At 41.8% G+C, this 18592-nt stretch overlaps 1 protein-coding gene across 1 annotated transcript; it reads right to left on the bottom strand.

The window, feature by feature from the left end:
• Positions 1 to 1364: 1364 nt before the first annotated feature.
• On the bottom strand, positions 1365 to 15228 carry LOC308098850 (uncharacterized protein). Its single transcript, XM_080447315.1, has 12 exons — positions 14955 to 15228; positions 12082 to 12193; positions 10577 to 10670; positions 10153 to 10207; positions 9452 to 9592; positions 7684 to 7844; positions 6250 to 6348; positions 5643 to 5788; positions 4456 to 4627; positions 3401 to 3513; positions 2600 to 2684; positions 1365 to 2266 (listed from the first exon to the last, which is right to left on the bottom strand). Exons 1-12 carry the CDS (start codon positions 15073 to 15075, stop codon positions 2207 to 2209), a joined length of 1359 nt encoding a protein of 452 aa, XP_080303441.1. The 5' UTR covers positions 15076 to 15228; the 3' UTR covers positions 1365 to 2206.
• Positions 15229 to 18592: the final 3364 nt, after the last annotated feature.

Consider the following 18592-nt stretch of genomic DNA (forward strand, 5'->3'; position numbering starts at 1 on the left):
TATGTGTGCTGTATTTTTGTCTTTTATTTTATGCCTCCAACTTCTAGATGACATTCAAGAGTAACATCATGAAATCCTTATGTAGCTCATTTGAACCAAATTAAATAAAAACAATCTACTGGGCAAAAATGCTATCCATTTTTCATTTGGGTCACAAAAAATGTTTGACATTATCAGTGGGTGGTTATAGTAACAACCATTGTTCTCTAAGGGAAGCTACTAGCTCTCCACCCACCTCATTATGTAAAGGGTCTCGACCCCACCACGAGATTGTACGGTTATGCTATTAATATTCATTGACACACCAGCCGGTTGACTGTGTACACACTTGGCATATAAATGACCAGTGGTGGAAAGTAACTAATTACATTTATGCAAGGACTGTACTTAAATACAATTTTGAGGTACTTATACTTTAGTGGAGTATTTCCAATTTTCTATACTTTTCCTTCTACACTACATCTCAGAGGCAAATATTGTACTTTTACTCTATTTTAAAACTTTAGTTACTTTGTAGTTTGAATTATTATCACAAAACATACATTAACCACTTCAACCCTATTTAAGCAGCCCCACCCATCTGACCACTTAACATGGCTGCCGTGTTAAATGGTCAGATGTGTGGGGAACAAATGCTTTATAGATGTTCAGTGGGCCCTGATCCAGAAATGGTCTAGTGGGAAGTAACCAATGAGCTATGTTAAAAAGTTGTCAAAATGTCCCATCAGCGGCACCTGTCAACGGGGAGTGGTGGGCGGGATAAGTAGAAACTTTGTTTTTTAGATTTATTTTTGGGCTTTTTATGCCTGTGATAGTACAGTAGGTTGACAGGAAATGGGGAGAGATGGAGTGACACACAGCAAAGGCCGTCGGGATCGGGACTCGAATCCGCGACGTGCCGTCACTGTCTACATTGAGCCTACTCTTTTTCTTTGTTTACACTCAAATCAACTGCTCTTCCACACTTTGTTCCATTTACTTTCCGTTGGCGTCATGCATGACCGCTTGCCGATGTCCACGGTGATGTTGGTGTACAGCGGTTCTCTTGTTGTCCTCACCTTGTAGGACAGAGCAGGTCAAATCTCTCCGGGTTTTCTTCGTTGCGTTCGTCTATCGCATGAGGGATGTTTTTGCATCTCCCCACCTCTCTGTTGGGACGTGATACAGACATGCCTCTAATACACAACACTGTTATAAATGTCATCATCCTCTCCTCCCCAATAGTTGTTTGGGAAACCATTGATTTTCAAAAACTGATCTTTATTCAAAGTTCACTGGAAGTTTTAAGTTATGATAATCAAAATAAGTTCATCCAAACACCCACCCTGATTACAATGTGTTACTCAAGAGAAGTCATTCGAGCCTTTCAATATTGAACACTCCGTTTATTTTGTTAGTTACAATGCAATATGGTAACAATGTAGGAAAAAAGTACAAAAGGTTTGACCATACAGAGTCAAAAGGATTTGGTTGATGGTTGATGCCATGTCAATTCCGTTACACATCACAGCATGCCAGCTGGCGCATAGATACATGATGGCATGTGGAATTGTGCGAAATTGTAACTTCTGTCCACTTCAATACAAAGTACAGTATAAAATGCTGGTTTAAGTCTTTAATAAAAAGAAGAAAAAACGTTCACACTGTCATTCAAGTACTGTAAACCAGTGCTACAGTATAGCCACTGAACAAAAAAATAAAATGTCTGTGATCTAGTGACAATATAAATAGTTTGCATTGCTCTAAATATATTTAAGTGGTGTAAGCCCAATTTCCTGCCAATGCCATACAAGAACAGCTATAAACGCTCTCTGTAGAAAAAGAAACGGTAACCTACAGCTCTTGTGTCACGAAAACAATCAAGACTATCTTCATTAAGGGCTAGTTCATTAATTGGTCATTTATGGAAAATGTTCATTAAAGTATCTACTTGATGGATTAGACGAGAGAACAGAACACAGTATCAGTGAACATTACGCAGAGGGTTACACATGATGTTATATGGCACTGGTTCTCAACATTAGGTCCGGGAATCCAAAAGGACCCTTGCTGGTCTGCAACTCTTGTGTACTAATGGAACCAAATGGACCCGTAAGGGCCCCAGACCATAAGTTGAGAAACCGTGGCATAATGGTGCTGCAAGACAACCGTGGTGCATCTCCAATGCATTTGGTCCGATGGTACACAGGGCACGCTGAGCGTCTCTCTACAAGCCCATGTCGTGGTCACCAACACTCTGGCGGAGGTAGTCTTCATACAGCTTTTTCTACAGAGAGGGAGACATAAGTTCAAGCACTGATTATCAAACCCTTTTCTCCATTTCCAAAGACCCCCCCAGTTTGATATGCATTAGCCCACAAACCCCCATTTGATACGATTTCTATCTCTGGGACCCCATCCTACACACATACAGGAAGTAAACAGGCGATGGCAAGTCTTTCTTTTGTCTTGGGTTGAATTAGTTAACAACACTGAGCCAAAAAAAAGGGTTACAATACGCCAGTGCCACTTTTTCACCACTAGAGAGCGTTGCTCCGATTCTCTATTTTAGCCTAGTTCCTACTAGTAAATAAAATATCAAAATGTTATGGAAACACACCTTTTTGGTCTTGACCACATCCTGCACATACTCCAGTTTCTCTTGCAGCTGTCTTTTCTGTTTGCCTGACAGAGTGGGTCGAGTCCTGCACAAAGTGGGAGAAGAGGCAGCTTAAAATCTCCAAGAATTCATGGATTAAAGCAAAATGAAATCTCACACGACTGAAAATGTTTGTATGGCCAAGTCCTGATGTGCAATTTGTGAATCAGTGTGAAAGGAGCCCCCCACACAACACAATATGTAAAATTATGATGTTTTAGTAACATTGTTCCTGCTGTTCTACATACTGCCAACAAGGTGAAGAAATCACAGAATGAGATTTTAACCTTTGCTTTTATATGAAATATCCAAACTATTAAGATGTCAATGGAAAACGTTTCTGAACATATTGCTAGTTTGACCACTTCAAATGCTGTAATCTTAAAATAAAACAAACACAAACATACGTCTGTGTGATTTACCAACACACAGACGTAAAGGGTGTTCAATGGCCCCGATTTATGGAAAAAAATGCAAAAGCGTCAAAATGGAGTTAGCTGGTTTCTGCCGGACAGCAACGATATCTAAATTGTATTTGAACATTGTGAGACGATCTTATGCAACAGCGGTTTAGTGATACCAAAATTGTAGCAGTAGACCAAGATTCAAATCCCAGCTGGGAAATATTCTATGATGTTCTGGAAAACACTGACGCTGATGTTGGCAGACTAGGGTTTGAGGGCACTCGCTCTGACCTTATACTTTGCAAGTCGCCCTGGATAACAGCGAAATATTGGCACATTTTAAGAAGTGTGCTCCTACCTGAAGGAGAAGCGTGCGAGGAGGAGCAGGAGGAAGGAGAGGAGAACCAGTCCACCACATCCGTACAGCTGCTGCTCCGCAGACAGGGAGTCGAACAGGCGCACCAGTGGAGTCTGCACAGGGGAACATGATCCAAACATTTAACTACTACACAGAGGAACATGATCCAAACATCAACAACTACACAGAGGAACATGATCCAAACATCAACTACTACACAGAGGGACATGATCCAAACATCAACTACTACAGTGGTTCTCAAACGGTTTACTATCAAGGATTTGGCTGTGGACGAATCGACAAGTAAAATTGCAATAGATTTTCTTTTAACCCGACTAAATCGATTAGTCTGAATAATCACTTAACCCTGTATTATACAGTACTTTGTTGAACAACGGTGGCGTGCAAAAATAGTGAAACTAGCTGATCTACAAGCTCATAAAATGTGTTATTTTCATTCGTCAAAATCATTTCCATGTAGTGTAGTACATTTCTTTTTTTTTTACTACATTTTTATCCCACGATTTTGTAACTATTTTTTTACACCCAGTGCCAATTGTCTATGTAATCCTGGGCACTACCTTCCCTCTGCCAACCAAGGGAGGCCAGGGCCGAGCTCATGCCTCCTTCAATGCATGAGAGCCAACTGACCTTCTTGTCACCTGACAGGGGAGAGTTTCCCTGGTTGGACGTAGCGTGTGGAAGGAACACGTTATTCCAACCAGTTCCTTTCCCCTCCATCAGGCGCCCCGGCTGACCAGGGGGAGGCAGTATAGTGACCAGGATTACTGCATGTTTTTGTGAGGGTACCTACCCTAGGAGACACGGGGAGAACATGCAAACTCCACACAGAGAGGCCCTTTCGCCAACCCCACCTAGGGTATGGGCACTGATGACGCGGAGGAGAGAACACGCCCACAGTGCCCACAGCGTCCACTGCGGGAATCGAACCCAGGACCTTCTAGCTGTGAGGCGACAGTGCTACCGACTGCGCCACCGTGCCCCCTGGTCGAGTACATTTCTATAACAGTCGACAGCCCTACCAGCGAACTCACCAGGTAGAGTGACAGGGCGTCTGTGCCGTGGTCTCCCAGCGCCATCTCCAGCAGCTCTCTGGACAGGTTCCCCAGGATCAGCAGGAGCATGAGTGCCAGCGGCACGCAGAAGCCCAGCAGGCCCAGGAAGCAGCCCTTGCAGCGCGACCGGCGGTTCTCGACACTGGTCTGCCTGGCGGGAGAGGCGGTGGTGGAAAAAGTACTCAAATGTTTTACTTGAGTAAAAGTATCAATACTGCAAGGTAGAAATACTCTGTTACAAGTAATAAAAAAATATCTGACAGAACCGTCTTGATCTCATGACTATAGAGATGATGTGTACCGATTTGCATGAGGTTTGGACAAAATCTGTAGGAGTAAGTAGGAGTAAGCAAATTAGTTTAGCAAAGATCAGCCTCCTGGAAGCGCTATAACAGGCCGAACGTTTTGGGGCAGATGTTCTCCCTTGGCCTCCAGGGAGTGTGCGTGCAAGGTTTCACGCCACATCGGTCCAACGGTGCCGGAGATTAGCTCTTGACAAAACGAAAACAAATAAACTCGCACGAGTGAAGCGAGAATTGGCTTGGCGTCACCTGTGATCACACTGTTAAATGTGTTACCTGTAGGGCTCTGCTATCTCAAAATTCTGATTCTTGGGGTCACGATTCAATTACAAATGGATTCTCATTTTAAAATGATTCCCAATGAGTTTTAGCGATTTTAATTCACAACAAAAATATTGCCTGGACAGTCACCTGGACTTTAAACAACCAAATGAAGCTCAGTTATTTCCAACAGCTCAAACAAAACATTATTCAATACCAGAGAGGGTCGCTTGTAAATATTCTTGGCTTTGGTGGCATCTTAGATTAGGTGTAGTTCTAATTGATGCAGAAACACATAATTGCCTTGATGCAAGTTACATTAATGACACCTCCCCTCTGCTGTGCTGAACTGAAAGTGACTGGAGTTAGTTTTGTTTTCCTCTTTAAGCCCTTGAATATGATTGAAGACATAATAATATTAACCGTGATTATGGTAAGCTTACATATCATATTATATCACACACCATACAGTAAGAACTCCTGTAACTTTCACCAGGAAAGAAATTAAATGTTTTGATTATGGAAATATTATGGAAATTGTGAATCAATTCCGAATCGTTGATAAGAAGAATGAATGGATTTTTTTCCTACAGCCCTAGTTACCTGTCCTCGTAGAGGGTGTTTGAGATCGCGTCGTTGATGAGCTCACAGTCCTTCTCCAGGGAGTTGAGTGTGTTCTGGACAGTCTGGTTGATGGTCTTCTCCACGGTGCGACACACCTCCTCTATCTGGTTCACACAGCGACTGGGCTGTGGGCAGCAACAAACACCACGTTGGGGATGACTGGCTTCACACGTCTCACTAGAGACCAACGCTATATGTTTAGGTATACAGCAGTGCTTCTCAAAACGTTTTTGTGTCAAGGACCCCCAAATTGATATATAATTGGACGCGTCTCCACCAACATGTCCAAAACTGTTACTTTTCACAGGATTAAAATCCAAAAATAGCTAAAGTAGCAGTGGATCCGCTACTTTTGTGTGATGCTGTAGTATAGGGCATTAATTTACGGAAAACGTAATAAATAAATAAAGTTTCTGTTTAAATGTTAGTGTTAATTTAACTCATTGTATAAAAATGGACTACTGGTCCATTTATGTTTTACACTGTGGGAGTTGAGGTTAACACTGTGTATGTTTTACACTGTGGGAGTTGAGTTTAACACTGTGTATAGGCACTATTGAGTGTTTGGGTCAGTCGACCTACCTACCTTGTTAGGATTAGGAATGTAGATAGTGGGCATGTCAAAGCCACACTTGTTGAGTCCCGGCCGCTTACACAGCTCCTGAACAATCTGCATCATCACTCTCTGAGAGAGCCAATCACAAACCAGGGGGAAAAAGGGAGAAGAAAAGTTTTAAAGGCCAAATCCGTGATAGGATCACTGCTTGGTCAGTGATTAGAGAAGCAGAAAGAAATGATTGGTGAAAGACATAATGGACAATAATGTGGCAAATACCTGGTGAAGAAACTAAAGGGGAAAAGGCTTAATTTTGTAATGTGTTGCCGTTCAGATGCGAGTGGTTATGGGCTAGGCCACGTACAGTACACAGTACAATCCTGTGTTCATTTTAACTCTGTGTAAAAATGGAACCAAATTAAATGGGTCCATTTGGTTCCAGCTGTACGTTCTCACAGAGCAAAATTCAAGCTGCAATCTAATATGCCAAGAGACAATCCCTGCTTGTCCAGCGCATATGAGCCTCAGACAGTACTACTTGTCAACCAGTAGGTGTCATACCTGACACCAGGGTCTACATTTCTCAGTAGGGAGATCACCTCCAACCACTGCAGATGTGCTACTTATATTGTATGAACATACTCTACCACAGTGGTTCTCAACCTTTTCAGGCCGCGACCCCCATAATAATCATATTTGAACTGGGGACCCCCCACCCTGACAAGCACTTGGAATTGTAGGAGTTGAGGCATTATATTTAGTTTGACTCGCAGATCAGCCATTTTCAAAAACAATTCCTCTTTCTTATATTATTTGACAATTTGGCCCATTTTTATAGTATAGTTTGTTGATTACTTTTGATGCAATAATGCCCCCCCCCCTTCTTTCGAGGTATTAAAAATGTCTTAAAAGTCCTTAAATTGTCACTTCACTGTCATCTGGGGACCCCCCCCCCCACCCACCCACAGGTTGAGAACCACTCCTCTACCACACAGATTGGTTGAAATAACATTCTTTTAATTAAAATAAGTTCCAGATTGCAGATCGAACACTGAGGATTTTACTGTGCATTCGTCACAGGTCAAGTCAGTGAGGGAGGGTATTAATTATTAGTGAGTCTCTTTTTTCCAGTCAATACGATACTTCTAAATGATTCATTAAAGCAAGGTAGTGGCCACCAGGCAGAAAGCTGTTAACATTTTATCTAGGGCTGTAAGTAGCGATTATCTGATTACTGTGATTAATCAAATAATTGAAGATTGTAGATCGGCCATTTTAAATTGTTTGACTTTTAAAAAACATTGCAGCTATAATGACATGCCCAAAAATATTGGTTCACCGTTAATCGATTAAGTTATTAAATTATCGATTATTTTTCATAATCGATTAAAATTGATCTGTCTGACTAACCGGTGCACCACTGTGGCTGTATGTGTGTGCGTGCGTGCGTGCGTGTGTGTGTACCTGTCTGTCGGCCTCTCCCCCGGCCTCGTCGGCCTTGCTGAGGTAGAAGCGCAGCCGGTCCCCGTGCTTCTCGTTGAGGGCCTCCACGATGTTGAGTGTGCGCTTGCAGAGCGCCTGGCCCATGGGGTCAAAGAACACCAGGATCAGCTCACACAGGTCACCTAAAAGAGTCAGTACAGACAGGGATTATTAAAGCTAAATAAAATCTCACAACTGAAAGAAGAATGTGTTTGGCCATGAAGTCCTAATTATTAATCTGCTATTTGTGTGAAACGGCATGAAAGCCCACACACTAGCACTGCGTTTCTTGAACAATTGGCACAATTATGTAAAGTTTAGGATGTTTTGGTAGCCATACCATTTGAAGAAATTAGCAGATTGAGGATTTTAACCTTTGCTTTTATGAAATATCAGAGATCAATTAGGGTTTTCTGGGAGATTGAACATTTGCTAGTTTGACCACTTCAAATACAGATTCATTTAAAAAAGAAAAATCGTATTTTCATTGCGTTCTATAGAATCCAAATGACTGAAATCAGTCGTGGCGACTGAGAACTTTAATCTGTGTAGAGAGGACAAACATTGACACAGAGTGCCAGGGAGAGAGGGCAAACATCGACACGCCCGTGTTATGTGGTTAGGAGGTACAGTGACTTCACATTTTTTTTACGTTGTACATTCTTAAAATTAAAAACCTTACGTTGTAGGAGCTTACACACTTATCCGTATTTTTCGCTCCCAACTGTCCTGTATACAAATAACCTGTGCAGGAGTACTCCAGCTATTGGTAAGAACCAAATGGACCCTTATAACTGTGATTATGATACAATATAAATTATTATTAAGTATTACAACTGTGATAATTATAATATACTATAATGGATTATACCTGTGATTCTAATACAATATAAAGTATTATAATGTATTACAACTGTGATAATTATAATACACTAAAATAGATTATAACAGTGATTCTAATACAATATAATCTATTGTAATATAATGTATTACAACTGTGATCCTGGTGTAAATTAAAAGTCAGTGAGTGATCAGTCATTATGGCACCGTTTGGCCTAGCTCAGACCTTTCTCTGGAGTGGTGCCAAAATAGGCACCCATTTCAGACACCTTTGACACCACTAAGTCCAGGTCCTTGTAGTGGAAACGGCAGCAAGTATGGCGCCTATCGCCTATCGGTGTGCCAGTAGGAGGCCAACCGGAAAACGAAGTACGCCTTGTCTATTCTAGCTGCTAGATAGCGAGACTTACCCATGGAATGCATAGATAATTTGCATGTGCACGCATGTTACTGTATGAATATCATGAGTATTTTAACAGGGAAATCAGGTCAAATTCACATCCCTCACAACCAAGTTTGCAAGAAAAATCCTGGTAACTACAAAATCAAAAGTGACAATGCCACCCACGACTAGGGTTGGAATCTTTTAGGATTGAACGATTCCGGTTCCTTAGCGATTGCCTCTTAACGGATCCTAAAAGACAAAATTTACCTTTACAGGTCTGTAACTGAGAGTGTACAAATGGAACCAAATGGACCCGTATTTGTACACTCAAGATTATGGATGGTCCTTGAAATAAAAAAAGTTTGAGAACCACCGCCAGCATTGTAATTGTATAGCAGGATGTGAAGTCCACATACCAACTCTGACAGTGTGATAAAAGCGGTTCCGGAAACGGTTCAAAAAGTGATGGAACCGATTCCGGCTCCCTTGATGTTGGATCCGGTTCCGGATCCCAATCCAACCCACCTAGCCACATGACGGCCTGGTCCACATCAAAGGGATACTTCATGTCACCGTCCACCAGGCCTGGCGTGTCCACGAACGTCACCAGGCTGAAGCGCTTCTGCCGCGACGTGCAGATCTCTGTGCCTAGGTACTCTGACACGCCTAGAGATGCAAAAGACCATTAGAGGATTGGCGATTTAAAAAAAAAATCTAGATTGTTTCATGAAAAAAAAAAAGAAAATAGAGAACTGTTATTGGAGGCACAAGGACATTGATTAGAACAGAGATTCTCAACCAGTATATCAACAAACTATACTTTAAAAACTTCAAAGATTGGCCAAATTGTCAAATAGTGTAAGAAAGAGGCTAAAATTTAGAAAATAGCCGATCTACAAGCTCACAAGGCCTTGCGTTGCGAGGCCAATGTAATGCCTCAACTGTGTTTGTCAGGATGGGGGGTCTGATTATTTGGGTCCCCAGTTCAAATATTATTGAGGGGGGGCGGCCTGAAAAGGTTGAGAACCACTGGATTAGAACAGTAATGCTCCAATTTCCCTGCGCTACCACAGCAGTAGTCAAGAGTAAATGTCCTGAAGCATACTGTGGGTGACGATTCCCCTTGCATTTGTGTCGTGCTTGTGTGGAAGGGAAGAGATGAAAAGAATGCCACTACTGTAAACACAATGTGGGAATTACAGTGACTGGAGTGCAGATTCTCTTACCTTTGAATGCTTGCAGAGGCTTGAAGTGTGGATATAGATGAAGGGTGGCATTTCCCTAAAAGACAAACACAGCCAGGTAAGCCAAGCATCATACAGTACGCGATGCAAGGGCAATGCCTTCCTGCATAAGGCCTGATTTATACCTCGTTGTGCACAGGTGTAGCGCACCGGAAACACCCGATGAACAAGCTGTGAGCTACATTATGTAGCACTAAGGTAGATAAACTTCTTAAGATGTACAAGATACATTAGCAGCAAACAGACTTGATTGTAAAAGGGAAAAAATAACAAGTGAGAATGTTACTAACAAAAGAGGCAGCCAAACATTAGTGGTTGACAGACACTGTAGGAATTCATACAACCATAAAATAACTGAAAACTATAAATGTTAGTAAAAGTGTAATATCAGTAATGCTGTACTCACTGTGAGAGATTCTCTCTTGCGGCCACTAGTAACAAAGCTGAAACCTTGGGTCTCTATAGCAACGCCAGTGCGTTGGATGTGCTCTTCGATATACCTGTCAGAAAATAACACACAAGACACCTTAAACCTGAGTTGTACTTTCTTGAGCGCTAAACATATGCCAATCTACAGGACAAGCTGAAGAGCGATACTACGCGTGTGTAAGATTTAGGTGCTCTATTGCAAATGTTGCAGGGGCTACTGGTGTAACACTACATAGAAAAAGAGTGGTTGCCGCCTCTATATTAAAGATTCCCCAGTTTTACGTATTGGCTGACACTTAAAATACTCCTGCCCCCTCTAAAGCACTTTGCACAAACTTTTAAATACTTATTCTGAAATATGTAATGAAATAGCACCGTTTGAACCTGGCATCCCTATTTTGTGCATGTCATTACTCTATACAGTAATGACATGCAGAAAATACTGTATACTTTGTTAAGATTTTCAAAGATTGTGAAAATAGCAGATCTACAACCTCAATGCGTCAGAACGCGACACATTCTGAGCTTGTACATCGGCTATTTTTGCATGAGACCGGCATACGACAAAGTATAAAATAGGGGTATAGTGGTTAACAAGCCTGTCAACTCAAGCCATTTAGAATTTCTTCCCCGGCCCGTTCTAGTGTCACCATGAGAGAACAAGTTGCAAAAAGGTAGGCTGCATTTCCAGTTGAGCTAGCTACAGTTTGGCTTTGCTGCGTTAGTGTTTTTTGTAGGTCTGTTTGTACTTCTTTTTAATTGCCTGTTGATGTGCAGCACAGTGAGCACGTTCATTTTACTTTGTATGATGTGACTGAGTAAGTGGCCGGTAAATCTGGAAATGTGCTGTTGTACAACAACTTTGCATCGTCTTCCTAAAGTGACTCCACCAAAGTAGAGTCACTTTGGTGAGAAAAATGTGTTTCATAGACATAGCCTACACCACATGTATACAAATTGGTCAAGAATATTAGGACGACCCCAACAGGAGATAAGTAGAACAGGGTGCAAAGACAACTTAGTATTCTGATACTTGTGTTCCCTTACTGCCATGAACACTCCATTGCCAGTAGCCATTTACGATCATCTTATCTGTTATGCAATCACTGCAGTCATCACTGGCAAGTTGATACAAATCGTCTGTCGGATGGAAACCTCATATGACCAAAACTGTTATCAGGATTCAAATTCAAAAACAGCAAAAGTAGCTGATCTACAAGCTCAAAACGTGTTGTGTTTCGAGCTTGCATATCTACTACTTTTGATGCTTTTGTGTGACGCTGTAGTTACTACAGCGTAGTATGATCAAGTAGGGCATTCATTTATGAAAAAACATGTTGAAACATGGAGATAAGAGGTTTTCTGCCCAACAGTGACGAAATTCAACAACATCTTATTTGCCTGTCACGATGTCTCTGTGCTGCTGCGTTTGAACACTGCCGACAGAACAGAAGTTAGGGAGATGATGGGTGTTGATGTTACCAGTTGATGAAGGAGCTCTTGCCAGCCGAGTGGTTGCCCATCAACATGACCGTGATCTTTTTCCTGGGTGGCAGCAACGTCACGCCAACAGACTGGGCCACTGTGATCAGCCCTGGAGGAATAAAAACACTATTAACGACTCATTAAAAACGGGAAAGCATGTGTGTATTTTTTGATTTTAGCTATATAATCGATGCTGTCGGGCAGAAACCTCTCATCTCCATATTCTAACTTGCGTTTTCTTTCGTAAATTAAAGCCCTACTTGATCATCCTACAGCGTCACACAAAAGCATGAAAAGTAGCATATACGCAAGCTCAAAACCCAGCGCAAAATGGCACATTTTGAGCTTGTAGATCTGCTACTTTTGGTATTGAATCCTGAAAAGTAACAGTTTTGGACGTATGAGGTTTCTACCCGACAGAGACGATATATAGCAACATAGTTTTAGGATTTAGAAGGCATTTGTAGAATCGGCCTCAGGTTGATGTTAGATGTCCAGCAAACCCATCCAATATACCAGGCAGCCACCATCATTCATCCAATCATTACTTGTAGAGTGCATCGTATTTTATAAGAATACTGGCCATGGTGGCTGGATGATGATAGAAGAATCTTACTTGTGGATTATTCACCCAAAAGAGGATTGGGCCTCAAACCTTTAAGCTCATATATTGTTGCACAACCAACAGTGAAAATAGCCAGAGTCTACATCTATAAGCTCACGAGTCACAATGTGTTGCATCATGGTGCGTTCTAGCTAGATCTGCTATTTGGGGAAATAAAATGACATAATAAATTAAATATTTTGAAAGTTTCGGGGGAAATGTGCCCGAAATAGTCATGACGGGGTTAATGTACATGTGGTTCTGCTAATGTGCTTTAGGAAAGTTGGGGCAGTAAAGATAGTGTCTTTACAGCAGATGCCACTGGCTAACTGTGCTGATTGTCCAAGTCTGGACTTCAGAAGCTCAGAGGCTTTCAGATTGGAAACATTTAGATTTTGCCATGAGGGACTTCTGTGTTCCATGCATCTATATCTCGATATACAATCAGTCATTCAAGTGCAGTTGGTTGAATCAATGTACAGCTAGACGAACCCAACATCAAGTTCAAATATGATTATAAGTCAGCCAAAGCCCAATATCGCCCTGGAGCACCAGTGTTGCCATGTCCGCTTATTATAAGCAACTTTGGGCTTATTTTTCTGTGAAGTTGCTTGTAAATATTGGTAGTTGCGGGTTGCGTTTTTTTGGGCTTGTTCCTAAAGCGTAGTTGCTTATTTGGGCTTGTTTACCAATTTTTTAATTATTTAAACCAGTGGTTCTCAAATATTTGCATGGAGCCCCAAATTAATATGTATTTGTCCCTAACCCCCATCTGAAAATGTTTTGTGCCAGGGGGAGCCCTGTACCAGATTTGTGTTAGAATGTTTCAAAAATATTCATAATATTCCACATTTTATTTCAAGATTTTTTTTAAACAGCAGATCTACAAGCTCACAACACGTCGCATCGCGACAAGTTGTGAGCTTGTAGATCTGTAGCTCCATAAAGAACCTCTCACTCCGCTATACAGCTCCGAGATGAGGTTCTATGTCGTTACCTTCCAGAATCGGGTATACGTCCGCCAAGGCTCCGCTGTTTACCCTTTTGTATACGTCGTATCCCAAAACTAATGGTAGATTCCAAGCCGCACGGATGTTTAAAGTTTGGAACGGAATGGAAAATTTTAGGAACGGAGCGAAACTACCCATTTAAATCGCTTATTTAGTCAGCCTGTGGCCATGTTTCCCATTGTAGCCAAACCGGGAGCAGTACTGGCAGCGGACGTAGGGGGGTTTTCCGGGTTGAATGGGAAACATGGCCACAGGCTGACTAAATAAGCGATTTAAATGGGTAGTTTCGCTCCGTTCCTAAATTTTTCCATTCCGTTCCAAACTTTAAACATCCGTGCGGCTTGGAATCTACCATTAGTTTTTGGATACGACGTATACAAAAGGGTAAACAGCGGAGCCTTTGCGGACGTATACCCGATTCTGGAAGGTAACGACATAGAACCTCATCTCGGAGCTGTATAGCGGAGTGAGAGGTTCTTTATGGAGCTAGTAGATCTGCTGTTTTCAATGTATACAGTATATAGGTTTAAAGTGCTCATAAAATGGCTTTTTATAGTGCCCTACTAGTTGCTTCTTTTGGGCTCGTTTTCCTAGACCTGGTTGGTTGCTTATTTCTCACAAAATCTGGCAACACTGCCACTCACTGCCTGCCAGCTAAACCAGTTTAAGTTCAAGGGCTTGGCTTTATTAATCTAGTCTAGCCTGTCTGAATAAAAAGTGACGTTCTTCCATTTGCTAAAAAAAAACCAAACTGTTGTACTGGCCTACCGTTAAACGTTGTTCTGACTCCCGTTATCTGAGCTAAATCCGGATGGATTAGCATTGCTAATAGCTAGCATGACGTTTGGCTAATCCGAACATACTTGGAATGATTACCCCCCCTATCCCCACACATCACAGGTTCCTAGAGAAGTGCCACACATACACACGCACACCTCTGTGTGTGTGTGTGTGTGTGTGTGTGTGTGTGTGTGTGTGTGTGTGTGTGTGTGTGTGTGTGCGTGCGTCATCAGATAACGGCCAGATCAACGGTAACATAAAGATCAGTGGTTTCCAAAGCTTTTAGCTCGAGACCCAGAGAGAAATGTGATGTTTTCCCCTCAGAGACCCAAACTAGTGAAAATAGCCGGTGGTCTACACGCTCGCATCGCGAAGCATTGTGAGCTTGTAGTTGTAGATCGTCCATTTTCACTACTATATATGAAACAGTGCATTAGATAATGTGATGTAACACACACACAGTGGCAGAGACTCACCGCTGTCTGCATCGGTGTACAGCTGGTGACAGTCGCGTAAGATGCGCTCGTCGCAGGACACGCTGGCACCGCTCACCGCCTCGGCGTTCGCAGCGCTTCGGCTCTTAATTTTTCCGGACATCGTTTATATTTATATCAAAGCCTGTCAGGTTCGCTTCGCTATCATTTAGAGAGGAAGAAGACGCGACGAAGAGAGACAGGAGGAGATGTGCGACCTGAGCGACGGGACGGGCTGTGTGTGCGTGGTTTGAATCGCCCCGGTCCCTTTAGTAGTGAGACGTCAACGGACGGGGCCACGTCGTCAACTTTAACGGTATTTGTGCAAAGGCCGCTGGGTAATGTAGTTTCTGGGTAACTTTGAGGATTGAATGACGATCTCTCTGAATCTCTCTCTCTCTCTCTCTCTCTCTCTCTCTCTCTCTCTCTCTCTCTCTCTCTCTCTCTCTCTCTCTCTCTCTCTCTCTCTCTCTCTCTCTCTCTCTCTCTCTCTCTCTCCCCCTCCCTCAAATTCAAAGGAGCTTTTGGCATGAGAAATTAACATATGACTTGGAGTCCGATATTGTCCTCTAGCAGGGCTGCCAACTTTCAGAAATTTGTAAGAGTGAGACTTTAACTGTCATAATGCGTTCGGCCGCCGGCCGGAGGCCGGTGGCGAAAAAAAATTTGGGGGCCCAAAATTTTAAAAGGGCCCTTTTTAACGCTGATTTAAAGGAATTTAACATTAAGACTGATGTCTTCACCCCCATGCCAGCTGCTCTCCCTGTCGGCCCCCTCATGCTTATATAGTGTTAATAATTGCATTTATTAATTAATTCTGATGAAAAACACGACTACAATATGCTATTGTTAGTCACATTTATTCAACATTGGGTTTGGACACAGGTTTCACTTAGAGCAAAGGTATTATAATATGTTACTCTCTACCTCCCCCTACAGGCTGGTATTATAATATGTGACTCTCTACCTCCCCCTACAGGCTGGTATTATAATATGTTACTCTCTACCTCCCCCTACAGGCTGGTATTATAATATGTTACTCTCTACCTCCCCCTACAGGCTGGTATTATACTATGTTACTCTCTACCTCCCCTACAGGCTGGTATTATAATATGTTACTCTCTACCTCCCCCTACAGGCTGGTATAATAATATGTTACTCTCTACCTCCCCCTACAGGCTGGTATTATAATATGTGACTCTCTACCTCCCCCTACAGGCTGGTATTATAATATGTTACTCTCTACCTCCCCCTACAGGCTGGTATTATAATATGTTACTCTCTACCTCCCCCTACAGGCTGGTATTATACTATGTTACTCTCTACCTCCCCCTACAGGCTGGTATTATAATATGTTACTCTCTACCTCCCCCTACAGGCTGGTATTATAATATGTTACTCTCTACCTCCCCCTACAGGCTGGTATAATAATATGTTACTCTCTAACTCCCCTACAGGCTGGTATTATAATATGTTACTCTCTACCTCCCCCTACAGGCTGGTATTATAATATGTGACTCTCTACCTCCCCCTACAGGCTGGTATTATAATATGTTACTCTCTACCTCCCCCTACAGGCTGGTATTATAATATGTTACTCTCTACCTCCCCCTACAGGCTGGTATTATACTATGTTACTCTCTACCTCCCCCTACAGGCTGGTATTATAATATGTTACTCTCTACCTCCCCCTACAGGCTGGTATTATAATATGTTACTCTCTACCTCCCCCTACAGGCTGGTATTATAATGTTACTCTCTACCTCCCCCTACAGGCTGGTATTATAATTTTACTCTCTACCTCCCCTTACAGGCTGGTATTATAATATGTTACTCTCTACCTCCCCCTACAGGCTGGTATTATACTATGTTACTCTCTACCTCCCCCTACAGGCTGGTATTATAATATGTTACTCTCTACCTCCCCCTACAGGCTGGTATTATAATATGTTACTCTCTACCTCCCCCTACAGGCTGGTATTATAATGTTACTCTCTACCTCCCCCTACAGGCTGGTATTATAATTTTACTCTCTACCTCCCCTTACAGGCTGGTATTATAATATGTTACTCTCTACCTCCCCCTACAGGCTGGTATTATAATGTGATTCTCTACCTCCCCCTACAGGCTGGTAGGGCCTGTAATAAAGGCCAATCAAAAAGAAGGCCATCAAATAAAACGATGATTTTTAAGTCCACGGAAATAATGAATTTAACTTGAAGGTTAAGGATGATTTAATTTTAATATAGTACAAGAATAGTGTAACTACTGTATCTGTAAAATATAACCCATTTATTTCATAAAATTATGTATTGGGTTATAGCCTATTTGTCTCAATATTTGTCACATTCAGCCCTGGACTTCACTGACTGTAGGGGTCACATTAATCACATTAGAATCACAGATTAGAGATTTTATGTATTTTCCCCTATTTTCTGTATTTTTCACTATTTAAAATATAGTATTTCTAAATTTTTAATAATTATAGCTCGTAGATTGGCTTTTTTCACCATTTGAAATTGTTTTAAAATAAAAGGTCAACAGTTTTCCCAACCGACAGAGAGTCAGAGACAATATTTTGCCTATATATGGTTCTGTATTAGTGTATGAGTCAGTTTTAGCAGATTTCATTCTAATTGGCTACTGTAGACTGCCTATCAATTTCATTGGCCTGGGTAGGGCCACCTGGCCTGGCGGATATCTTCCCTGTTGCGCAGCAGCACGTCAGCAAGTGAAGGAAATGAATAAATACAAATAAACATAATGTTTTGATGGATAAATGCAAATGATTAAATCATATATATATCTTCGCTGTCAGGCCGAAACCTTGTATTTCCATATTTCAACTTCATGTTTTTTCATAAATGAATGCCTTACTTCAGCGGTTCTCAAACTGGGGTCCGGGGACCCCCAGGGGTCCTTGAGGAGTTACATGACTTTAACTATGAGAGTGTTCCATTTGTACACTCTCAGAGTTAGGATTTCTTAGTATAGATTGGGGTCCCAGAGATAGCAAAGAGGTATCAAATGGGGGTCCGTGGCCTAATGCTTATTAAACTGGGGGTCCATGAAATTAAAAAGTATGAGAACCACTGCCCTACTTCATCATACAAGAGTGTCACACTATAAGAGTAAAAATAGCCGATCTACAAACTACCAACATGCCGAGATATGATGTGTTGTGAGCTTGTAGATCAGCTATTTTCACAAATTACAATTTCCTATAGTATTGTTTGTTGATTACTTTTCATGCAGTAATGCTATTTTATATTTCATTTCTTCCTTCTTTTTTTTTTATTAAAAAGGTCTTTAAAAAAATTGTCACTTTACTGTCATCTGGGGACCCCCCCCAAACAAAAAAATTACGTGGGGACCCCCCTGGGCCTTGTGGGTCCCTGGTCCCGACACACAGGTTGAGAACCAGTGATTTGACTAACACTGCTAGTCACAGTTTGTTGTTAAAACCACCAGCAACATGTATGCTGCTCACCAGCAGCCTGTTACGTTTAAGTCTCATGTAGTCAGACCCACCATTTCATCAAAATAAAATGATTTGTAAAGATAATGTGTTTGTAAAAAGGAGGTGGTTAAGTTATCTACCGTTTGACCCGCTTCAGAATCAGTCACGGCATATTGAGGCG

Source organism: Gymnoscopelus braueri (assembly GCF_963280865.1).
Source record: "Gymnoscopelus braueri genome assembly, chromosome: 13".
Taxonomy (NCBI): domain Eukaryota; kingdom Metazoa; phylum Chordata; class Actinopteri; order Myctophiformes; family Myctophidae; genus Gymnoscopelus; species Gymnoscopelus braueri.